The sequence below is a fragment of the Octopus sinensis genome, linkage group LG2, assembly GCF_006345805.1.
Source record: "Octopus sinensis linkage group LG2, ASM634580v1, whole genome shotgun sequence".
Lineage (NCBI taxonomy): Eukaryota > Metazoa > Mollusca > Cephalopoda > Octopoda > Octopodidae > Octopus > Octopus sinensis.
In genome coordinates this window covers 45,246,674-45,266,161 of record NC_042998.1, presented here as the reverse complement: position 1 = coordinate 45,266,161, position 19,488 = coordinate 45,246,674, and the positions used below count along the sequence as shown (strand labels likewise).

General features: G+C 34.9%; 1 protein-coding gene across 1 annotated transcript in view; it reads right to left on the bottom strand.

Moving 5' to 3' along the window:
- The window catches only part of LOC115208772 (TBC1 domain family member 14), a 164,295-nt gene extending 144,998 nt beyond the window's left edge, over positions 1–19,297 (bottom strand). Inside the window, exon 1 of the mRNA XM_029777094.2 lies at positions 16,835–19,297. Coding sequence (XP_029632954.1) covers positions 16,835–18,957 — 2,123 coding nt within the window. The 5' untranslated portion in view covers positions 18,958–19,297. The remainder of the gene's footprint in view (positions 1–16,834) is intronic.
- Between the last annotated feature and the right edge of the window lie 191 nt (positions 19,298–19,488).

Here is a 19,488-nt window from a genome sequence, read left to right as displayed (position 1 = left end):
TTGAAAGGTGGGGCTTCCTTTTCTTTTAGTTCCCAGACATATTTTGCTAGGCTGGTTTTCTTCCTATTCTCTGGGTATTTAAAAGAATTCTTATGAGAATAAAATCTTGTTTTAAATGAATTTTCTGAAGCCCCTGTGTATGTCTTGTATTCCAATGAGCCTTCCACTTGCACCTTGGCTCTATAAACTACTCCTTTCACTAGACATTTCCTTCTAACGGACAGGAGCTTTCGTTTTTGAAATTACATTTCTTAATGGGCTCGGCACCATGTCTAATCTCAATTAGCTTCCTATTATGTTGGCTAATGTAAGAGGCGAAATTTCTGCAACAAGAATAGCTAACCTTCAGGGTTCTTCTATTAAATATTCTGTAGAATTTATGACCCTGCTTAAAATGCTTAGAGACTAATCTCAAAAATTCCTTACCTATATTAGTCTTTACGGCCAAATGAAAGCCGGGTTGAACCACAAAACTTTCCTGGTCCTAGTTCTTCGTGCAGCATTATTATTAGCATTAAGCTGGTTGAACTGGATCTTCTCCGAGAATCCACTATTCTTTAATGCGCTATCGTAATAAGGTGCAGCATTATGGAATGCTGCCTCGTCCGAAGAAATTGAAGATATTCTTCTACCTACATTGCTGACTAAGTTGCTAAGGATAACTGGTGGATGGTTCGAATCTTTGCTAATATACGATAGCTTTTCATTGGGCTTACGGAAAGGTTTAAATCTATCCGATCTTACATTAAAATTTACGTCTAAAAAACTACACTATTCAGGTTAGTATCTATCGTAATCCGTAAGCCCATCCTTTGAAAGAAAGCTATAAGGTCCTTTATATATATATATATATACACACATACATATATATATATATATATATATATACACACACATACATATATATATACACACATACACATATATATACATATACACATACATATATACACATACATATATACATATACACATACATATATACATATACACACATACATATATACATATACACATACATATATACATATACACACATACATATATACATATACATATATACACATACATATATACATATACATATACATATATACATATACATATACATATATACACATACATATATACATATACATATATATATATACACATACATATATATATATACACATACATATATACACATACATATATATATATACAGATACATATATACATATACAGATACATATATACATATACACATACATATATACAGATACATATATACATATACACATACATATATATACACATACATACACATACATATATACACATACATACACATACATATATACACATACATATATATATATATACACATACATATATATATATATATATATACACATACATATATATACATTCATGTATATACACCCATCTACATATATATGCAGACATATGCATATATACACATATGCAGACATATATTATATATATATATATATATTATATATATAATAATAATAAATATTAGGGATAAATCCAAATTACAGGGAAAAAAATCAGATTTAGGATTAAATCGATTTTATAGTAAAATATTATAAAATATTATTCGAGACAAAACCACTATTTTGCAAAACAAACAAGGAAAGACTTAATAATACATAAAATTTTAATAAATAGTCATTAAAATTTTATGTATTAATTAAGTCTTTCCTTGTTTGTTTTGCAAATAGTGGTTTTGTCTCGAATAATATTTTATATATATATATATATAAACATATATACACACATATACATATCTACAGACATATATATATACATACATGTATACCCACATATATACATACATACACACACATTCACATCTACAGGGTATGTAAGGTATTTGAGGATATATCATTTGGGGTCATTGCTGCATTTTTTGCTAACTCTGTATAATGTTTGTTTCAGAAAATAATAATGGCAGACCCTCAGCTTTCTCAAGAAATGAAGAAGTATGCTGTTATTGTGGTTATAAAGGCTGAGCATAGCAATTTAGAAATATCTTGATTGTTAAAAGTTACCAGATCTTTCATCTACAAAATTTGTAAATAGCTAGAGACTGAAGATGGAAGTGCATCACCAGTATCAAAGCATAAAAAGCATTGTAAATACTCTGAAATCATCAGAACACTTGAATTTACCCAGCAAGTTCAACAGACCTTTCATTACAATCTCAGAAGTCAATTGCAAAAGATCTCAATGCGTCAGAAGGAACAGTTAGAAATGTTGTCCACAAGGATATCAGATAGAAGTCTTATATGATAAGGAAAGGTCAATTTGTCATAAAACGTGAAAGAAAATCACTACATTAGATCTAAAAGGCTCTTAAACAAACTGAAAAATCCAGCAGCAGAAGATTTGATTTGGTTTTTCTCAAATTATTAAAACTTTGACCAAGATCAAAAAATTAACAGAAGAAATTGCAGATGGTTATGTGCAGACCCTTCTGAAGTTCCAAGTGCTATGCATACAAAATTTCCTGCAATTGTCATGGTTTTAGGGGTTGTCAGCAATGAAGGACATGTGATGCCTCCTTAATTATTTCCACAAGGCCTTAGAGTTAATTCTGTTGCCTATATTGAGGTTCTGGAAATAATTGTTAAGCCCTGGAGAGATAGTGTATGCAATGGAAGGCCATGTGTTTTAGTAAGACTCTGCACTATCACAGATGGCTCTATTAACACAAGAATGGATGGCTGAAAATTTTCATGATCACATAACCCCTAATATTTGGCCTCGTAATTCTTCTGATCTCAATCCATTGGACTATTCCATGTGGAGAGTTGTTGAGAGAGAAGTCAATGAACACACCCATAGCACCAAAGATTATTTGAAAGCTGCCATAGTCAGAGTAACGTCTAAAATGAACCAGGACCACTTTATTTGAGCATATAGATAACTTTGATCTCATATAGGAGCAGTTGTTGAAGCTGAAGGTGGCTTTATTGAATAACATTATAGAAAAGAAGGTTTATTTTTATCCTCATAGCATTTTTTGATAAATAAAGTTATCTGTTATTATATAGCTGTTTTTTTTTATGAACATAAAGCTATCCTCAGATATCTTACACACCCTGTAGATAATACATAATATATATAATATATAAATATATAATATATATGCCTTCTGGCTTGCCAGTCTTCAGTGAAACCGTGCAACCCATGCCATCATGGAAAGCGGGAGTTAAATGACAATGCTGATGATATCATATATATCTATATACATTATATCATACATATGTCATGATATGGCATCATATCATGGCTTTTTCCAAGTCAACAAATGCCAAAGAAGGGTGGTTTACTTTTAGCCAAATAATTCTTCTGTAGTTGTCTCACTATGAAGATTGCATCTGTGGTACATCTGCTGGGCATGAAGCCAAACAGTATATCATCCAGGATGACTGTGTCTCAGATCAATTGTGCTAGGACTTATGACCTTTATATAAGTAAAGAACAAACTTTCAATAGACTTGGGTCTAATAAAATGCACTTTTTTCATTACTATCTGGTCTAATGGAAGAAATCAGATGACCACGGATATGAGTTCACATTGGAGCCTGACATAGACCTGTGGATCACTGGATCCTGTCAAACCATCCAACCCATGTCAGAATGGAAAACGGACATTAAATATATTTTTCTGAAATATAATTAATAGTTATTAATCTGTGCAATAAAGACCTATCATTAAATACTTCTGGAGCTTAATGTGTCACAGACTAGAGGTGTAAGATACCAGGGAACCAAACCAAATGACCTGTTTCTAATTTATCTTTGAAAAATTATCCATAGTAATTAATCACAGCATCCTTTTATACACACAGCTGTAGCTTGTTGAGACAGTTGTCACATCTGAATTGGAATGTTTATTTATATTTTTTTTTGTGGGGTGGGGGAAGAAATGGAAGGGACATTTATGTTTTATCATCTGTTTAGTCTTATGTGAAGTCGGGGGGGGGGGGGGGTGATCAGAAAAATAGTTGAACAAAGAAATATTCAGAGAGAGAGAGAGACTTAAGTGACTTTATCGTTGAACAGAATGAGACACATGCAAAAGAATAAATAAACTCCTTGTTTTCAGCCACCTCACAGTGCTAATAATAAATAGATAAAATACACACAAAGCTTATAAGTTAAAGAAAAGAAAATTATATTATAATAAAAACAAACAAAACCTTATAAAAATGGCAGTTATCTAGCTTTTAAAACTGTTGCTCACCTGAACTTATATTTTCTTTTGTCAATTGTCATTAACATTAAACAAAGTATACGTGACCTTTAATTGCTTAAAATACATGGGGGTTGTTGTTGGAGAGAGAACGAAGAAATACTTAAAACATTACTGTAAAGTCAGATTTGCTTTGAGAGGCTAATTCTGTAAAACAACTAAATCAATGCAGGAAAATAAATCTAGTAACAGGTTGTCATTAATGTTGATTGTATGAGCTTAGTCTATTTCATCTCTGCTTGAGCAACCCGATAGTATAGAGGTAAGTTGTTTAAAGGAAGTATTTTATGTTTTATTGTGAAAAGTATTGTTTCAAACATTAGGGACCTAAAACATATGGTCTTATAGTTTCCATTTGTGCTCGTTGAAAGACTCTTTGAAAGCTCAAGCACAGTGACAACACTAACTCCCTTATTGGTTTATGCAGACACTAACACTTTGATATGTGTGAAGAAATGCACTACATTCAGATTTGAGAACTTAAAGCACATGTGCACATGCACGCGTGAGTGCGCGCACACACACGTTAGTGCTGGTGGAATGAAAAATAAACAACACCCAGTACACACTGTAAAGTAGTTGGTGTAAGGAAGGGTATCCAGTCATAGAAACTATGCCAGAGTTCACACTGGAGCCTGACATAGACCTGTGGATCACTGGATCCTGTCAAACCATCCAACCCATATCAGAATGGAAAACAGACATTAAATCATGATGATGATAACAGTGTGTGTGTGTGTGCGCATATCTATATACATATGTTGTCTTTTGGGAAGACTTATGTTTTTCAAAAAGGAACAACATAAATTTGAGGAATGAATACATTGCAATGAAAAGGAACAATATATATTTCTTTATTGCCTAAAAGGGGCTAAACATAGAGGGGACAAACAAACACAGACAAAGGAATTAAGTCGATTACATCAACCCCAGTGCGTAACAGGTACTTTATTTATTGACCCCGAAAGGATGAAAGGCAAAGTCGACCTCGGCGGAATTTGAACTCAGAACATAATGGCAGACGAAATACTGCTAAGCATTGCACCCGGCATGCTAATGTTTCTGCCAGCTCGCTGCCTTATCAAAAGGAACAATATATACAGAAGAAAGTTTAAATTAGCATTGGTGGCTATCTATGAAATGTAACATGGTTAGTTAAATCTCCAGTTGCTTCCCAACCCAAGTTGGATTATGGGTTGGGATTAGGGGAGTAGGTGTGAGAAGAATAAAAGCTTAAGTACTATCAATTTAGATTAAAATCCAGAAATACCTACTATAAGTAAGTGTCATATGTATGACAGCAGATTGCAGTTACTATAGTGAGGTGCAGTAATGTCTGTAAATAGAGCTAAATATACAAGTATGATGTTGTGTATGGTATGACATTTGAGCAATGATATATGAAGCTAATTATAGAAGAGTATTTATTAAATCAGGAAGAAAAATTAAGACCTGCAAATTTGTTTCTACATACATGTTAGTGCATGTTAAATCCAGGAATGTAACAATAACGTGCAAAACTTGATTCATATTATGTAGAACAGGTGTTCTCAACCAGTTTTTATCAAGGGACCACTTTGATTACTATTTTATTCTGGTGGACCCTGTTTGTTTAAAAAAACGTATTTTCCAGAAACTTCTTTCAAAATTCTTAATTTAATTTTCACACATCAACTTGTGTATGTTGAACTATGTAGAATGTAATAGAAAGAAACCTAGCTGTTTCTTGCAATGCATACCAATTCATGTGGAGGCACATGGCCTAGTGGTTAGAGCAGCAAACTCGCGGTCGAGGGATCGTGGGTTCGAATCTCAGACTGGGTGATGTGTGTGTTTATAAGCGAAAACACCTAAGCTCCACGCGGCTCCGGCAGAAGGTAATGGCGAACTTCTACTGACTTTTTTGCCACAACTTTCTCTCACTCTTTCCTCCTGCATCTTGCAGCTCACCTGCGATGGACCGGCGTCCCGTCCAGGTGGGGAACCTATACGCCAAGAAACCGGCCCTTATGAGCCAGGCATGGCTCAAGCAGGAACAAACAAAAAACAAATACCAATTCATACATCTAAAGCAAAATTTTTTCAGGAGCCCTTAAAATACTATTGGGGATCCCAAATTTACCATTTTGTTGCATGGATCCCCCCCAAATTTTCTATGGACCCTGGTTGAAAACCACAGATCTAGAACAACTGACAAAAAAAGATAATGATGAATTTCTGGATAGTTGTACATTATGGTTTAAGTTAGAGTAAAATTGAGTTAAGATAACAATCACAGTTTATCGGATTGTGTGAAACCATTCAACTCATGCCAGTATGGAAAATAGACATTAAATTATGATGATGGGGGTGTTTTATCTGTAAGAATTCTAAGAGAAATATAAAATAATAAAAAATGCTTTGAAGAATTTCTATAGAATATGGTATATGATATTTGTTTGAGTGATGGATAGATTGCATGTTACTTGTATACTAAGGATAATGATGCAAAATGAGACTTGGTAATGAATGCAGAGGATGTGTGATGGTTGGAGAGAAATGAAGCAAGCATACTTCACTAGATGTGTAATATTAGTGTGTATGAATAATGAGGTATAGATGAGCTGAGGGAAAAATGCGTCTAAGAGAAATCAGTTGTACTGTGCAAGAATAATATGGACATGTGATGCATATGGATGATAACAGGTAGGTATGAGATACTAGGAAACCCCCAGTGAAAAGGAAAATGTGAAAGAGGAAGATCTTTGAAGACATGGGCTGAAGTGGTGAAAGCTGATCTCAGGATGTTGAACCACACAAAGGAGATGACAAAGGAATGTAACAAATGGCAAGATACTACATTGGAAAGGATCCATTCTACAAACGCAGGCATTGGAAAATGGATGTAAAAACTCATGATGGCATTACTTTACATCAGGCATTTAGTAACAGACAGTCGCAAGCACCACAGCTTAAAAACTGAGAAAAATGCAAAGTTTTGCGACTTTCAGAATGCAATATCTCAGTAAGGAATGAAGTTAGGAAGCTGGTTTTGGTTTTAAAATGACTGTGAAGACCTCCTCTAATCATTCCACCTATGTAAAATTATTTATTCATGGATTCATCTGAAAGATGTAAAAATGACTGCGTCTTTTTCATTTTGTAGAATATACCAGTACTACGAAATGATGTATTGCATTGCATATAATACTTAGATAATACTTAGGAAAAACATACAGAGACCCCGCAAAGGTATTGTTTGTATTTTAATACACCAAGGTAAGTATCTTTAACAGGTAAGACAAGATAGTAAGATAATAGCTCATTATTCTTATGATGGTAATGAGGAATATTAGAAAATGAGCCATAACGCCTCCAAAAACAAAACGGGGATCACACCAAAGTTATTGATTGAGGATGTGTACTTATGATGGTGTGTTACTAAACTCTGATCCCAATTTGGGTGAGTGAGCATTGTGTCAATAGTGTCAAAGTACAATTTATTTCAGCTGGATTTTTGATCTTATTCCTCCCAACTTTTTTGGATTCTAGATGTCGAGACAAGGAAAATGATATACTAACCTCGAAAATACCTGGGGTGGTGCTTACGACACTGTTACTAAATGCATCATATGTACCTGCTTATATTTATAATGACCAGTTGCTGTGTGACCTATGAAACTTGGTAAAATCTGTTTCTTTATTCAATATAATCAATTAAAAGAGCTACATTATCAACATTTATTTAGAATAATGATGTTAGAGTGGGTAAAAGTTGTTTGATTATCAAAAACAAAACTAAAAAATCAAAGCGCAATGAAATTCCATTATCTTGAAAAAGAGAGGTATGGAATGTGAATAAAATACTATAAAATAAGAAAAGTCAAATATAGAAATAATATCAGTATGGAATACCACTGAAAAGTGAAATGATAAATGTAAATGTATTCATATACACCATCATAAAAGATGTGATCTATAAGTAATAACAGGATAGTATAAAAATGAAAACAAAAGTAATTTATACTCTATTCAATAAAATTATCATACAGCTTTTCATTCCATTCTTTTATAGCATGTGTTGAAAGTCAGCTAAATTATAAGCCATTAGAGTCTCTCATTTGCTATGTCTTTTGATTCACTCAAATATTAAACAGCTGTATCTACTTCACTCTATATTTTTCTTAGTTTGATTGTGTTCTTATTGTCATACATCACTGACTCATAACAGATCAACTCGCTGTTATCATATAACATTTTTGAAAAACTCATGCACAAACTAACACCAAAAATTACTCATGGTCAAACTCACATACCTATGTGGCATTCGAATAACAAAAAAAGCAAAGGAATTTTAGAGAGAGAGACCCTTCAAGGCACTCTACCACCACTATCTTTGCTGCTGGGAAAACCAAATGCTCATGCTTCTCCAAGACCAGCAAAACAGCTGAGCCTTTTCTTTTCTCTGACCGACATAATATGATGGATAAGTGCACCTGGTCAAGAGTTGACTTGGAAGCAAGGCCACTTGTCCAATGATTTCAGTGACAAGGTATAAATGCAGTAGCTGTCGGCAAAACCAGGATCTGCATAACAATGGTTGTGTATGCATCAGGAGGCTGGCCAGGATGGTGGTAGCGGTGTGGTTTCAAAACTGATTGGTACACAATGTACAGACAATCTTTTTAAACTCAGAGGGTAACTTAAATGGTGTTTGATGTAAACAGCTGCCCTCTAGTAAACATGACTGAATGCTCTTAGCATGTACTTGTAGGCCAGAAAATGACAGCTGGAAGAAAGCAATTGCTGGTGGTAGTCAGAGTAATCATGGGTCAGTAGGATTCCTTGACTGCCTCTAGGTAGTAACCTCCCACAAGGTACTTTACTATATTTTGTATACTATTTATACCATTTTCTCATTTCATTCAATTTCAGAGTAAATCCCTACACTTATAGTAACATGTCTTTTAATGCAGCCCATTAAAAGTAGCAATAAAGATTATCACCATGTGTCTACTTCATCTTCATTTTTTGTTCCTTTTGTAAACAATAATGTTTCTGTTGTGCTTGAGGAGACATATTGAGTCAAGTACATCAACATCAAAATAAATATCAAATGGGAATTGTGGTTGGATACCTGTGCCAGTGGCACGTAAAAAGCACCATCCGAACGTGGCCGATGCCAGCGCCACCTTGACTGGCTTCTGTGCCGGTGGCACATAAAAGGCACCAACCGATCGTGGCCGCTGCCAGCCTCCCCTGGCACCTGTGCCAGTGGAACATAAAAAGCACCCACTACACTCACGGAATGGTTGGCGTTAGGATGGGCATCGGGCTGTAGAAACACTGCTAGATCAGACTGGAGCCTGGTGCAGCCTCCTGGCTTCCCAGACCCCAGTTGAACCATCCAACCTGTGTTCGCACGGAAAACGGACATTAAACGATGATGATGATGATGAATGTTTACTAATTCCCAAACTACTTGCTTTCAGTTTTCTCTGATTCATATTAAGACACAGTACACATTTTTCCTCTATCATTTGAAGGTTTATTTTCAAGTCTGATTATATTTCAATACAACATGCTTTCAGCAAAATGAATCTGTTGATATTAAAAGTTCTCTTCCTTGCAACTAATATGATCTCTTCTCACTAACAATACCTTCACTGATTTATTCAATCAAATAACTGAATATTAGAGCTCTAAGTGAATCACTGCAGATGTTCATGGTCTCAAGACTCAAGTAGAATGTATTGCTTAGTATCTAGATGTTTAAATTGCTTACACTATTGTCTACCTACTACTTTCCTATACACCGTCATTATTAAGCTTAAGTGGCCCTAAATTCATTTCTACATATTAACCTAAATTATTCACCTATCAATGCCAGGCATGTCATATATATTCTTCAATATATTTAAATTTAGTTTGGTGAAAATGACAGAAATAACAGGAAGCTGGACTAATTGCTTTGCTTAGTATTGTTCTTCTAGGATCTGAGTTCAAATTTGCTTTGCATCTTTCTAAATATTGATAACACAGACAGCAATAATGAGGATTCAATTAATCTGGTTATTTCCCTCTGCAAAACATAACCCTGTTTTTAGATAACAGAAAACAATGTGTTTAAGTTACTTATATACATATGAGATTCCAATCATACCTAACAGTTATTTAATCAAATATGGAGAGGATGTGCTTACACTTAGATGTCCTTTCATGCTTGCTAAAAGATTTATAAACAAAATTGTACTTTCAGTCATTTTCTTTATATAAAAAAGGAAAGGTGTCTTATTTAAAACCATTAAAAAATATGTTTCTTTATAACAGCACTTTAGGTTTCGAAATGATCTCTTTAATTTAAGTACAGGTCCAATTTATCCTCTCTTTTTACTCTTTTACTTGCTTCAGTCATTTGACTGCAGCCATGCTGGAGCACCGCCTTTAATCGAGCAACTCGACCCTGGGACTTATTCTTTTGTAAGCCCAGTACTTATTCTATTGGTCTCTTTCGCCGAACCGCTAAGTAACGGGGACATAAACACACTAGCATCGGTTGTCGAGCAATGCTAGGGGGACAAACACAGACACACATATATACGACGGGCTTCTTTCAGTTTCCGTCTGCCAAATCCACTCACAAGGCTTTGGTCGGCCCGAGGTTATAGTAGAAGACACTTGCCCAAGGTGCCACGCAGTGGGACTGAACCCGGAACCATGTGGTTGGTAAACAAGCTACTTACTACACAGCCACTCCTTTTTTTTTACTTTAAACATTATATTAATATGTTACCAGCGTCGCCTTACTGGCACTTGTGCCTGTGCTAGTAGGGTGCTAAGAGCACCATCCGGGCGTGATCATTGCCAGAGTGGTTAACTGGCTTCCATGCCTTTGGCACGTAAAAGGCACCATTCGAGCGTGATCATTACCAGCATCGCCTTACTGGCACCTGTGCCGGTGGTATGTGTAAAAAGATTCGAGCGATGTCGTTGCCAGTACCACCTGACTGGCCCCCGTGCCGGTGGCACGTAAAAGCACCCACTACACTCTCGGAGTGGTTGGCTTTAGGAAGGGAATCCAGCTGTAGAAACTCTGCCAGATCAAGATTGGAGCCTGGTGCAGCCATCTGGTTTGCCAGCCCTCAGTCAAAATCGTCCAACCCGTGCTAGCATGGAAAGCGGACGTTAAACGATGATGATGATGAAATTCTAAAAATAAAATTGTTATACCTCAACTGGTACCATTAATATGAGCTTGCTCTTAATTTACACAGAGAAAGTTTAATTATTATTTTCTTGAATTTTTTTGATGAATACCACCCAATCAAAAATACATTTTATATTTCGGTTAAGATCATGGCATATATGTGTGTGAGTCACAAAAAATGTTAAGACTTCAGAACAATTGAGTCCATATTGAAAACAGTTTAATAATAATAATAAAGCTATCTAATCCACAACACACACATGTATATATGTATGTGTGTATGCATCTTTGTGTCTGTCCCCTCCCCGCCTACTTGACAATAGGTGTTGGTTTGTTTACGGCCCAGAAACTTAGCTGTTCGGCAAAAGTGACCGATAGAATAAGTACCAGACTTTAAAAAAAAAAAAACGTTCATCCCAAACCCTTCAAGGTGGTGCCCCAGCATGACCGCAGTCCAATGACTGATACAAGTAAAAGATAAAAGAAAAGATATGAAGGATTCCTCATATTAATGTATATCTAACATGCTGCGGTTAACACCAATGTCATAAGCCTGTAAACAATTTCAGTATGTTAAAAAAAAAAAAAAACCCAACTGAACTGTAGTAATAACTACTTAATTTCTTCAATCTAAAATTACTATCATCACACAACTACTTTATCCAGCCACCGCTTCACAAACATTCTCCACATTGTTTTACATTTTTACAAAAGTAACATCAAATATCTTAAATTACTGGGTCTGTTTGTTATTCGGACATATTGTCTCCGAAATTGACATGTCACATACAATCAACAACAGGTGGGAAAACGAGAAAATGTAACATGTTGACGACGAATAGCAATTATACAACATCAATATCGGAAACATATCATTATTATATAAGCATTTAAAAAAAATATAACAATTTTTCAAATAAAATTTTCATGCATAATGACAGTAGAAAATGGGTCTATTAAGAATAGTGAGCTTTGAATGCGGAAGATCTGCAGCAAATCGAGAGGAATGAGTGTGGGCTAATTTATGGGAAAAGGCTACATTTAATATTAAGGCGAAACTGCTAGGGACAATTGGTATATTCATGTAATATTTTAACAGGGTGGAAATAATGTCTTGACAGTAGAAAGATCTATAGAAGAGTTTAGCTTAGACAAAACGAGATTTGTCCAGGAAGTGGTAAAAGTAGATCTGTAAGTATTGGGATCTCATGAACAAGATGAGGCAAAATCAAAACGAATACAAAAGATGAGTATTCGTGACCCGTCGAAACAACACGGGGAAAATGGGTGTTAAAACGAAATTATTATAGATAAATTGTCTTCTCAGAATAGAAGGAAACGAACAATAGCTGTCATGTGCAGGTCTTCAATTTTCGATAAAGACAGCCCAGACTAAATATGAAATTGTCTTTATTTTCACATTAATACTTTCAGGTGGACTCATTAAACTTTTGTATTTAATTACTCAATAATATATATCTTTAATCTGTTCGCGAAGAGGAGTTGGTTCATTAAAAGGAAAGACTGTATTTATCCCATGGAAGGAGTTTTAACATAATCTGAACTGTTCAACGTTTAAATCGAAATATTTACATTTTTAATGTTTTATACACAACACATACTTATTGCTGACTTGTAATATTCTTATCGTACTGTTATTTGGGACGGTTTGATGAATCATTCTCAATGCCTTCATTTATCGGCAGAAAGCATAAACAGAACCAAATATTCTTTTATTCTACAGGGCCTCTATCGAAAACTTGGAACTGGCAAGCCAATATTGCCAGAAATGTGCAAAAGCAAATTTAAACACCCAGATTTTAGCGATTCGACAGTGCTATTCGTCATATGCGGCATAATGGAATTTTGCCGTAATTACATATGTATAAGAGAAAAATAACAGAAAGATAATTAAGTTTAATAAAATTACAATTAAAGAAAGCAAAGACAATTATTAATTTTAATGGGAGATTCCTAAATACCAGTTCCAAACATTATATATATATATATAATGTGTGTGTGTGTGTATATATATATATACAGATGTGTGCGTGTATGTACATATATACAGATGTGTGTGTGTATGTATATATATACAGATGTGTGTGTGTATATATATATATAATATATATATATATACAGATATGTGTGTGTGTGTACATATATATATACATACACACATATATATGTGTGTATATATATATATATAATATATGTGTGTGTATATACATATATGTATGTATATATATATACATATATGTGTGTGTATATATATATATACATATATGTGGTGTATATATATATATATATTATATATATATATATAATATATATATATATATAATGTGTGTGTGTATATATATACATATATGTGTGTGTTATATATATATATATGTGTGTGTGTGTATATATATATATATATATATAATGTGGTGTGTGTATATATATATATATATATATATATATATATATGTGTGTGTGTGTATATATATATATATATAACAGATTTAATATTTTAGCAGAGAGACTCCGGGTTATTTTTAATTCGTATAGAGACCCCTTTGAATTTCTGGTCTCCTGATCAAAGATTTAAGAATTTTCCTGTGTGGGGGGGTGAGAGAGAACTTAATGATTCCCAAGCATCAAATACAATGACTATTTCAGAAAAAATGTAGCTATAAAGAATTTGACATTAGCTGACGAAGGAGTAAAAAATAAAAATAAAATAAAAACAGATGATTTTTACCAAAAGGAAGAATTCTAGTAGTTCTAATCGCTGTGTAAATGTCTTTAGTGACAAATCTCCTTTCAGGTTTCCCAAGAGGTGACGACTTAACCAGACCGAATATTGCAACTAAATTATCCCTACAATTTAACCTAAATATATGTTTGTTAACAGCCACTAAAAATATCTCTAGCAAAAAGACAAATTTATATACATAAATATATATAAAAAAAAAATACCTCTTGTCAACATTCATACGAAAGACAAGAATTCTCTTAACATGATATTTTTTTTGTTTTTTGTCTTCAACCAAAGCTCAGTAACTCGTATAATAAACACAAGATCACATTGAAAACACGCTTCGGACTAGATAAAGCACAAAAATAAAACAACTATTATAGCCATGCGGTGAGGAATGTGGGTGTCAAAAAGATATGGCCTATCACTACTACTACTAACACCACCACCACCATTGATTCTCTTACAAAAGCGCTTTTTTTTTTCTTTTTCTTTGGACAATGAGCAAACACCCACATAGTACCCAGATTTCAAACTGCAGAGATATGGTAAAGGTTATTGAACCCTGGCAGACTCCGTGCCGGAACAAAGACCTATAGCTATATTGGCATTTGAAACTTCAGTGTGCAACTGATGCTGCAGGTAGTGCCACTTCAACAGAAGAATTTTCGCTAAGAACGTGGGTCTAGCGATCAACGTAAATTAGAACAAGGGTCTGATATGAACAAGCGCCCAAAAAGCAGGGCCCTGGTCTTGTCATTTAAAAAAAAATTTTTTACATAACGATAGTTGTTACAGGGAAAATGTGTATTTCCAGTAGGCATACTTACAAAGGTGTGCCTCCACTCGACTTTGTTTCCTCATAACTTTTGAAAAAATAGATATCACAATTATGTAGCTATGCCCTTCCAGTACCTGAGTAGTCACCTGTATATCGCAGAACGTTGACATTCGTGAGGAAATCCAACACTAGATTAAATGTACCATCCAGTGACAGAACAGAAGAATGTCAGCGTGCTCAAAGCAAGCCAACGTCTCATATAGTGAAACTATGTTTACACATTAACTTGGACGGGCTGGCCATGTCGTGCAAATGCCATACTGTCGGGTTATTTAAACAACTGCCTCCATTTCCAACTGAATGAAAAAGAAAGCGTACGGGAAGGGGACCGAAGGAGCTGTTTAAATATATACTTTAATGAAATTTTTTGTGGGAGATAAAAAAATGTGGCATCAACATGGAATCGTTGACAAATAATCGAAACAAGAGAAAAGGTTCATCTATAAACTGGAGCCCACTTCAACACAGCAACTAACTCAGAGCATCTCTTGCGAGAGATAAACAAATAGATACTCGGTATGCTTTTCGGACTTGTGGATCCCGCATTGAGCTACATAGTCACATGTGGGTTCACAGAAGTTCAATCTGGTCGACATTCATCCTCGACTACTACTATATACCAAGACAGTTGTTTGAATGGGAGACGAGTCGGGGGTAAGGGGGTCCATTACGAAACTGTTTAATGAACAGCAGTTACATTGAACTGAAAGCAAGGAAGGGGAAGAGAAAGTGAATGTGTGTGTGTTTTTTTATATGAGAAACATTACTATCGACCTGATTACACAAAAGATACTACCGAAAACTATTAATCGTTTAAGAGTAATACCTAACAAACCATAGCTGCAAATATAGTTGCATTAAATGGGTACGAGATATGAGCAGGCGGGGCATATTTCAGAGAAATAGTTTTATCAGGAAAGTAATGCCATGGAGAAGGAAACCTAAATAGTTGGTAGTAATTTTTTTCTGTTAAAGAGCAAGAAAGAAAAAAATCGCCATGCACGCTTACATACCATTAACATATAGTCATGCCCTGAATGATAAAAAAAAAAAAAAAATGAGGAAACATCCTTTGTTTAAATAAGTTCTCTCAAAATAAGAATGCCTATTTGTATTTGACACTCCATGGTTATAAATTGCCGAGTAGAAACATACCATTGAATTTTATTAGTCTAAAGGTGGTGTTAAACTGGTAGTAAAAAAAAAAAAGACATTCATAGCATATAACTAGAATGGGAATTCGTGAAAATAAGGTAGAGGTGCTTGCTATAAAATTAGCTTCCAACATTTCTTCTATTTAGATACCTGAAACTCTGAACAAGAGGGGAGAGTAACAGGTTTTCACAGATGACAAATAAACATTTTACACTCGCAGCATGTTTTACTTTCAATAAGCATACTATTAATACAATAAAACAAAATGTAATATTTATTAAATCTCGAGTTTTGTGGAAAACACATATTGGCGTAGAACTACTGAAAAACCATTAAAAAAAATCGCTATCCTTCCAATTTAGCTTTCTATGCTTTGCTTGTATTCTTCCCGCAAGAAACAGTTATTGTGTTGACAGATATAACATGGTATTTATACATTAACAAAGATTTTATCGAATAATAAACACAAGCTATAAAAATATCACATATGTGTGTATTCTTTAGTTTCGCCTGTGTGTGTGTGTATATATATATATATATATATATATATATATATATATATATATATATATATATATATATATATATATATATATATATACATACATACATACATACACACATGTATGTATTGAATCTTACCTGCCAAGAAATCCTGTCAGTCCGATACTTTTCCGTTTTGTACAATCTCGAATGAATAAATTTTGGTCCTGAGGTGTTGACGGTGGCCATTGGTTTCGTGTTGGTTCGTAAGAATTCCTAGAGTGTAAGTTGACCTCTACAAGACACGATTCCAACGGGTTGGTAGTATCGAATGTAGAGTTCTGCGAGTTGGTCCCAGTAGAGGAAACATTAGAAATAGCACAACTAGTAGTTGCTTCAGTATTGACTGGGGTTCCCGTTGATGCGGAATTGTCACAGAATTCATCACTGACCCCTGATGCCACCGAAACACCGCAAGCAACATCTGTACAGGTACTTAGACTAGATAGACTAGATGTATCCACACAGTTCAACGAACAGCTTGTGCTCCGAGGACTCTGATCAACTTCTACATAGTCTTTTTCACAATTTGAAGATTTGTCTTCGTTTTGAAATTTACAAGTCATAGGAACATATTCTATTTCTTTCTGTTTGCCATGTTCAATACTACCAGGGGTCACTGAATTCCAGTCCTGAGACACCAACTGTTTGGTGGTGGGGATGTACAAAAGAGGAATGTTTTCAAGTACAGTAGATAACTTTCCGTTTTTACCTACCATAACAGTGACATCGTCAATCGGAGACATGGATGGGGTTGTGGTACCACTGGTAGTATTCTGGCAAAGAAAGTTATGGCCAAGATCACAACCAGAAGCCAAGTTACTCTCCACAATTCGAGTTAATCCATTCGTCAAAGGCAATTCAAGACTCCTGTTATTCGATAAATGTGATTTGGTATCTTGATTTTTGCCTTTCGAATGACCGCTAGCACCAGAAGCCGACGTCAAGGAAGAATCGTTGATATTCTCAACGGAACACTGTGTGGACTGTTTAGATTCCCGATGACAATTATTAGGAATGGAATTTCCGAATCTAATCGAATCTTCATTAGATTGTTGAACAGAACATTTCTCATCCTCATCAGAGTTTAAATCAACGACTGAAAGCCGTTCGAGCGGTAGTGTATACGAGACTGCAGCACCTTCTGCTTTCTTGCGACCATTTTCGCGATTTTGTTGTGTATCTTCCGAAGATTCTTCGACATTAATTGTACTAATGCCGCCAGAGGATTGCTTGTTGTTATCAATTGTTGTTGAGACAGGGTCTCGGGATTGTTGTCTGTTAGCGCTGCAAGAAACAGCAGGGTGACTGTTAGAGTTACTGCTACCAATAACTGAGCGGCCAGTTGCTGCACTAATAGTATCACCACACTGATTACTACTATTTGAAGCATCACAGCCAATGATAAGAGTTCGTGTGTGGATCACATCTGCACAAGATTTGTCGTTATTTGATGCTACTATTTCTTCTTGGTTAGAATGAAGTGTAGAAGTATTACTCTCCTTAAGGGAGGTAAAATAGGGGGGAGATGCAGAAGTAACAAAAGGGGAGGTATTGCAGCTGTTGGAGCTGCTTGTTGTTGTTGTGGTTGTGGTGATGGTGGTGGTTATAGTCGTGTTCTCGATGTGAGATTTTATCGGGTTGATATCACCATAGAGGTTGGTGGGGAATAGTTTAACGACAGGGATTGCTTGTTCATCTCTCATTTCATTACACTTGTCATCTATCTCCTCAATAATTTTGCCCAGTCGATCAGAAGACAGTGTATGGGCGGTAAAATCCAATTCTTCACTCATGACCGGTTTCATTCTGGCACCATCATGAGTTGTTTTGGGCGATTTTCTTCTAGTTTCAGGTTCGATACACTTTCCCATGGTTGAAAACCATTCAGATGACAAGGATATGAGAAGAAATGATTTTTCGTTGTAATGAGGCCTTTCAAAGAACAAGTGGAGATGGAAACGAAGAGAAAGGAGAGGGCTGGACAAAAAACAAATGGAACCGACAGAGACAGGAGGAGAGCAATTGTTATGAGAGAGCACAGAGAAATAATAAACGGAATGTTTTGGTGTTGTGGTAACTGAGGTTGGGAGAAATTTGAAACGGCGAGACACAAGCTGAACACCAATGAATCTATCGAAAGAATTTTCAAAATCCCTACTTTTATCACAAAGATAATTGAACAGTTCACTATAGGCATCTTTTACAATATCCGGAGGCATTAACCTTTTAGGTGATCGCCGTCAAGTTATGCAATCTCCAACCCTTATTATTGTGTTTGTTTTCACATCAGTTTCTATGTTTACAGTGTATTAAAGAAAACGGAAGACTGGTAAGATCCCAATACAATCTTCAGGTCTCTCCATAGTTTTTTTTTTTTTTTTACAGGATATGTTAAATTATTTATAACAAATAATACCTACAGTTTGTTACGATTGCCAGGTGTATCCAAAGGTATGTTTATAGCCATGACTCTAACATTGCTATAGGAGAGCGGCAACAACGCCAATTAATGTCAATACAGCCAACGCTTCCATAGCATATATGTTAATGAGGGGAGCGGCCTATAAACAACAACTATGTAACCTTGACGAGAAGTGTTTCGCTTTTTTATTTTACCAAAATATTTCTCTTAAAGTATTTATATACTTATTTTTAATTAAAATAATACGAAATCTATATTTATAAATATTTTTTACTAAGCCAAACACATTCTCTATTTGCGATAACAACACCTGAACGTTGCTATAAAA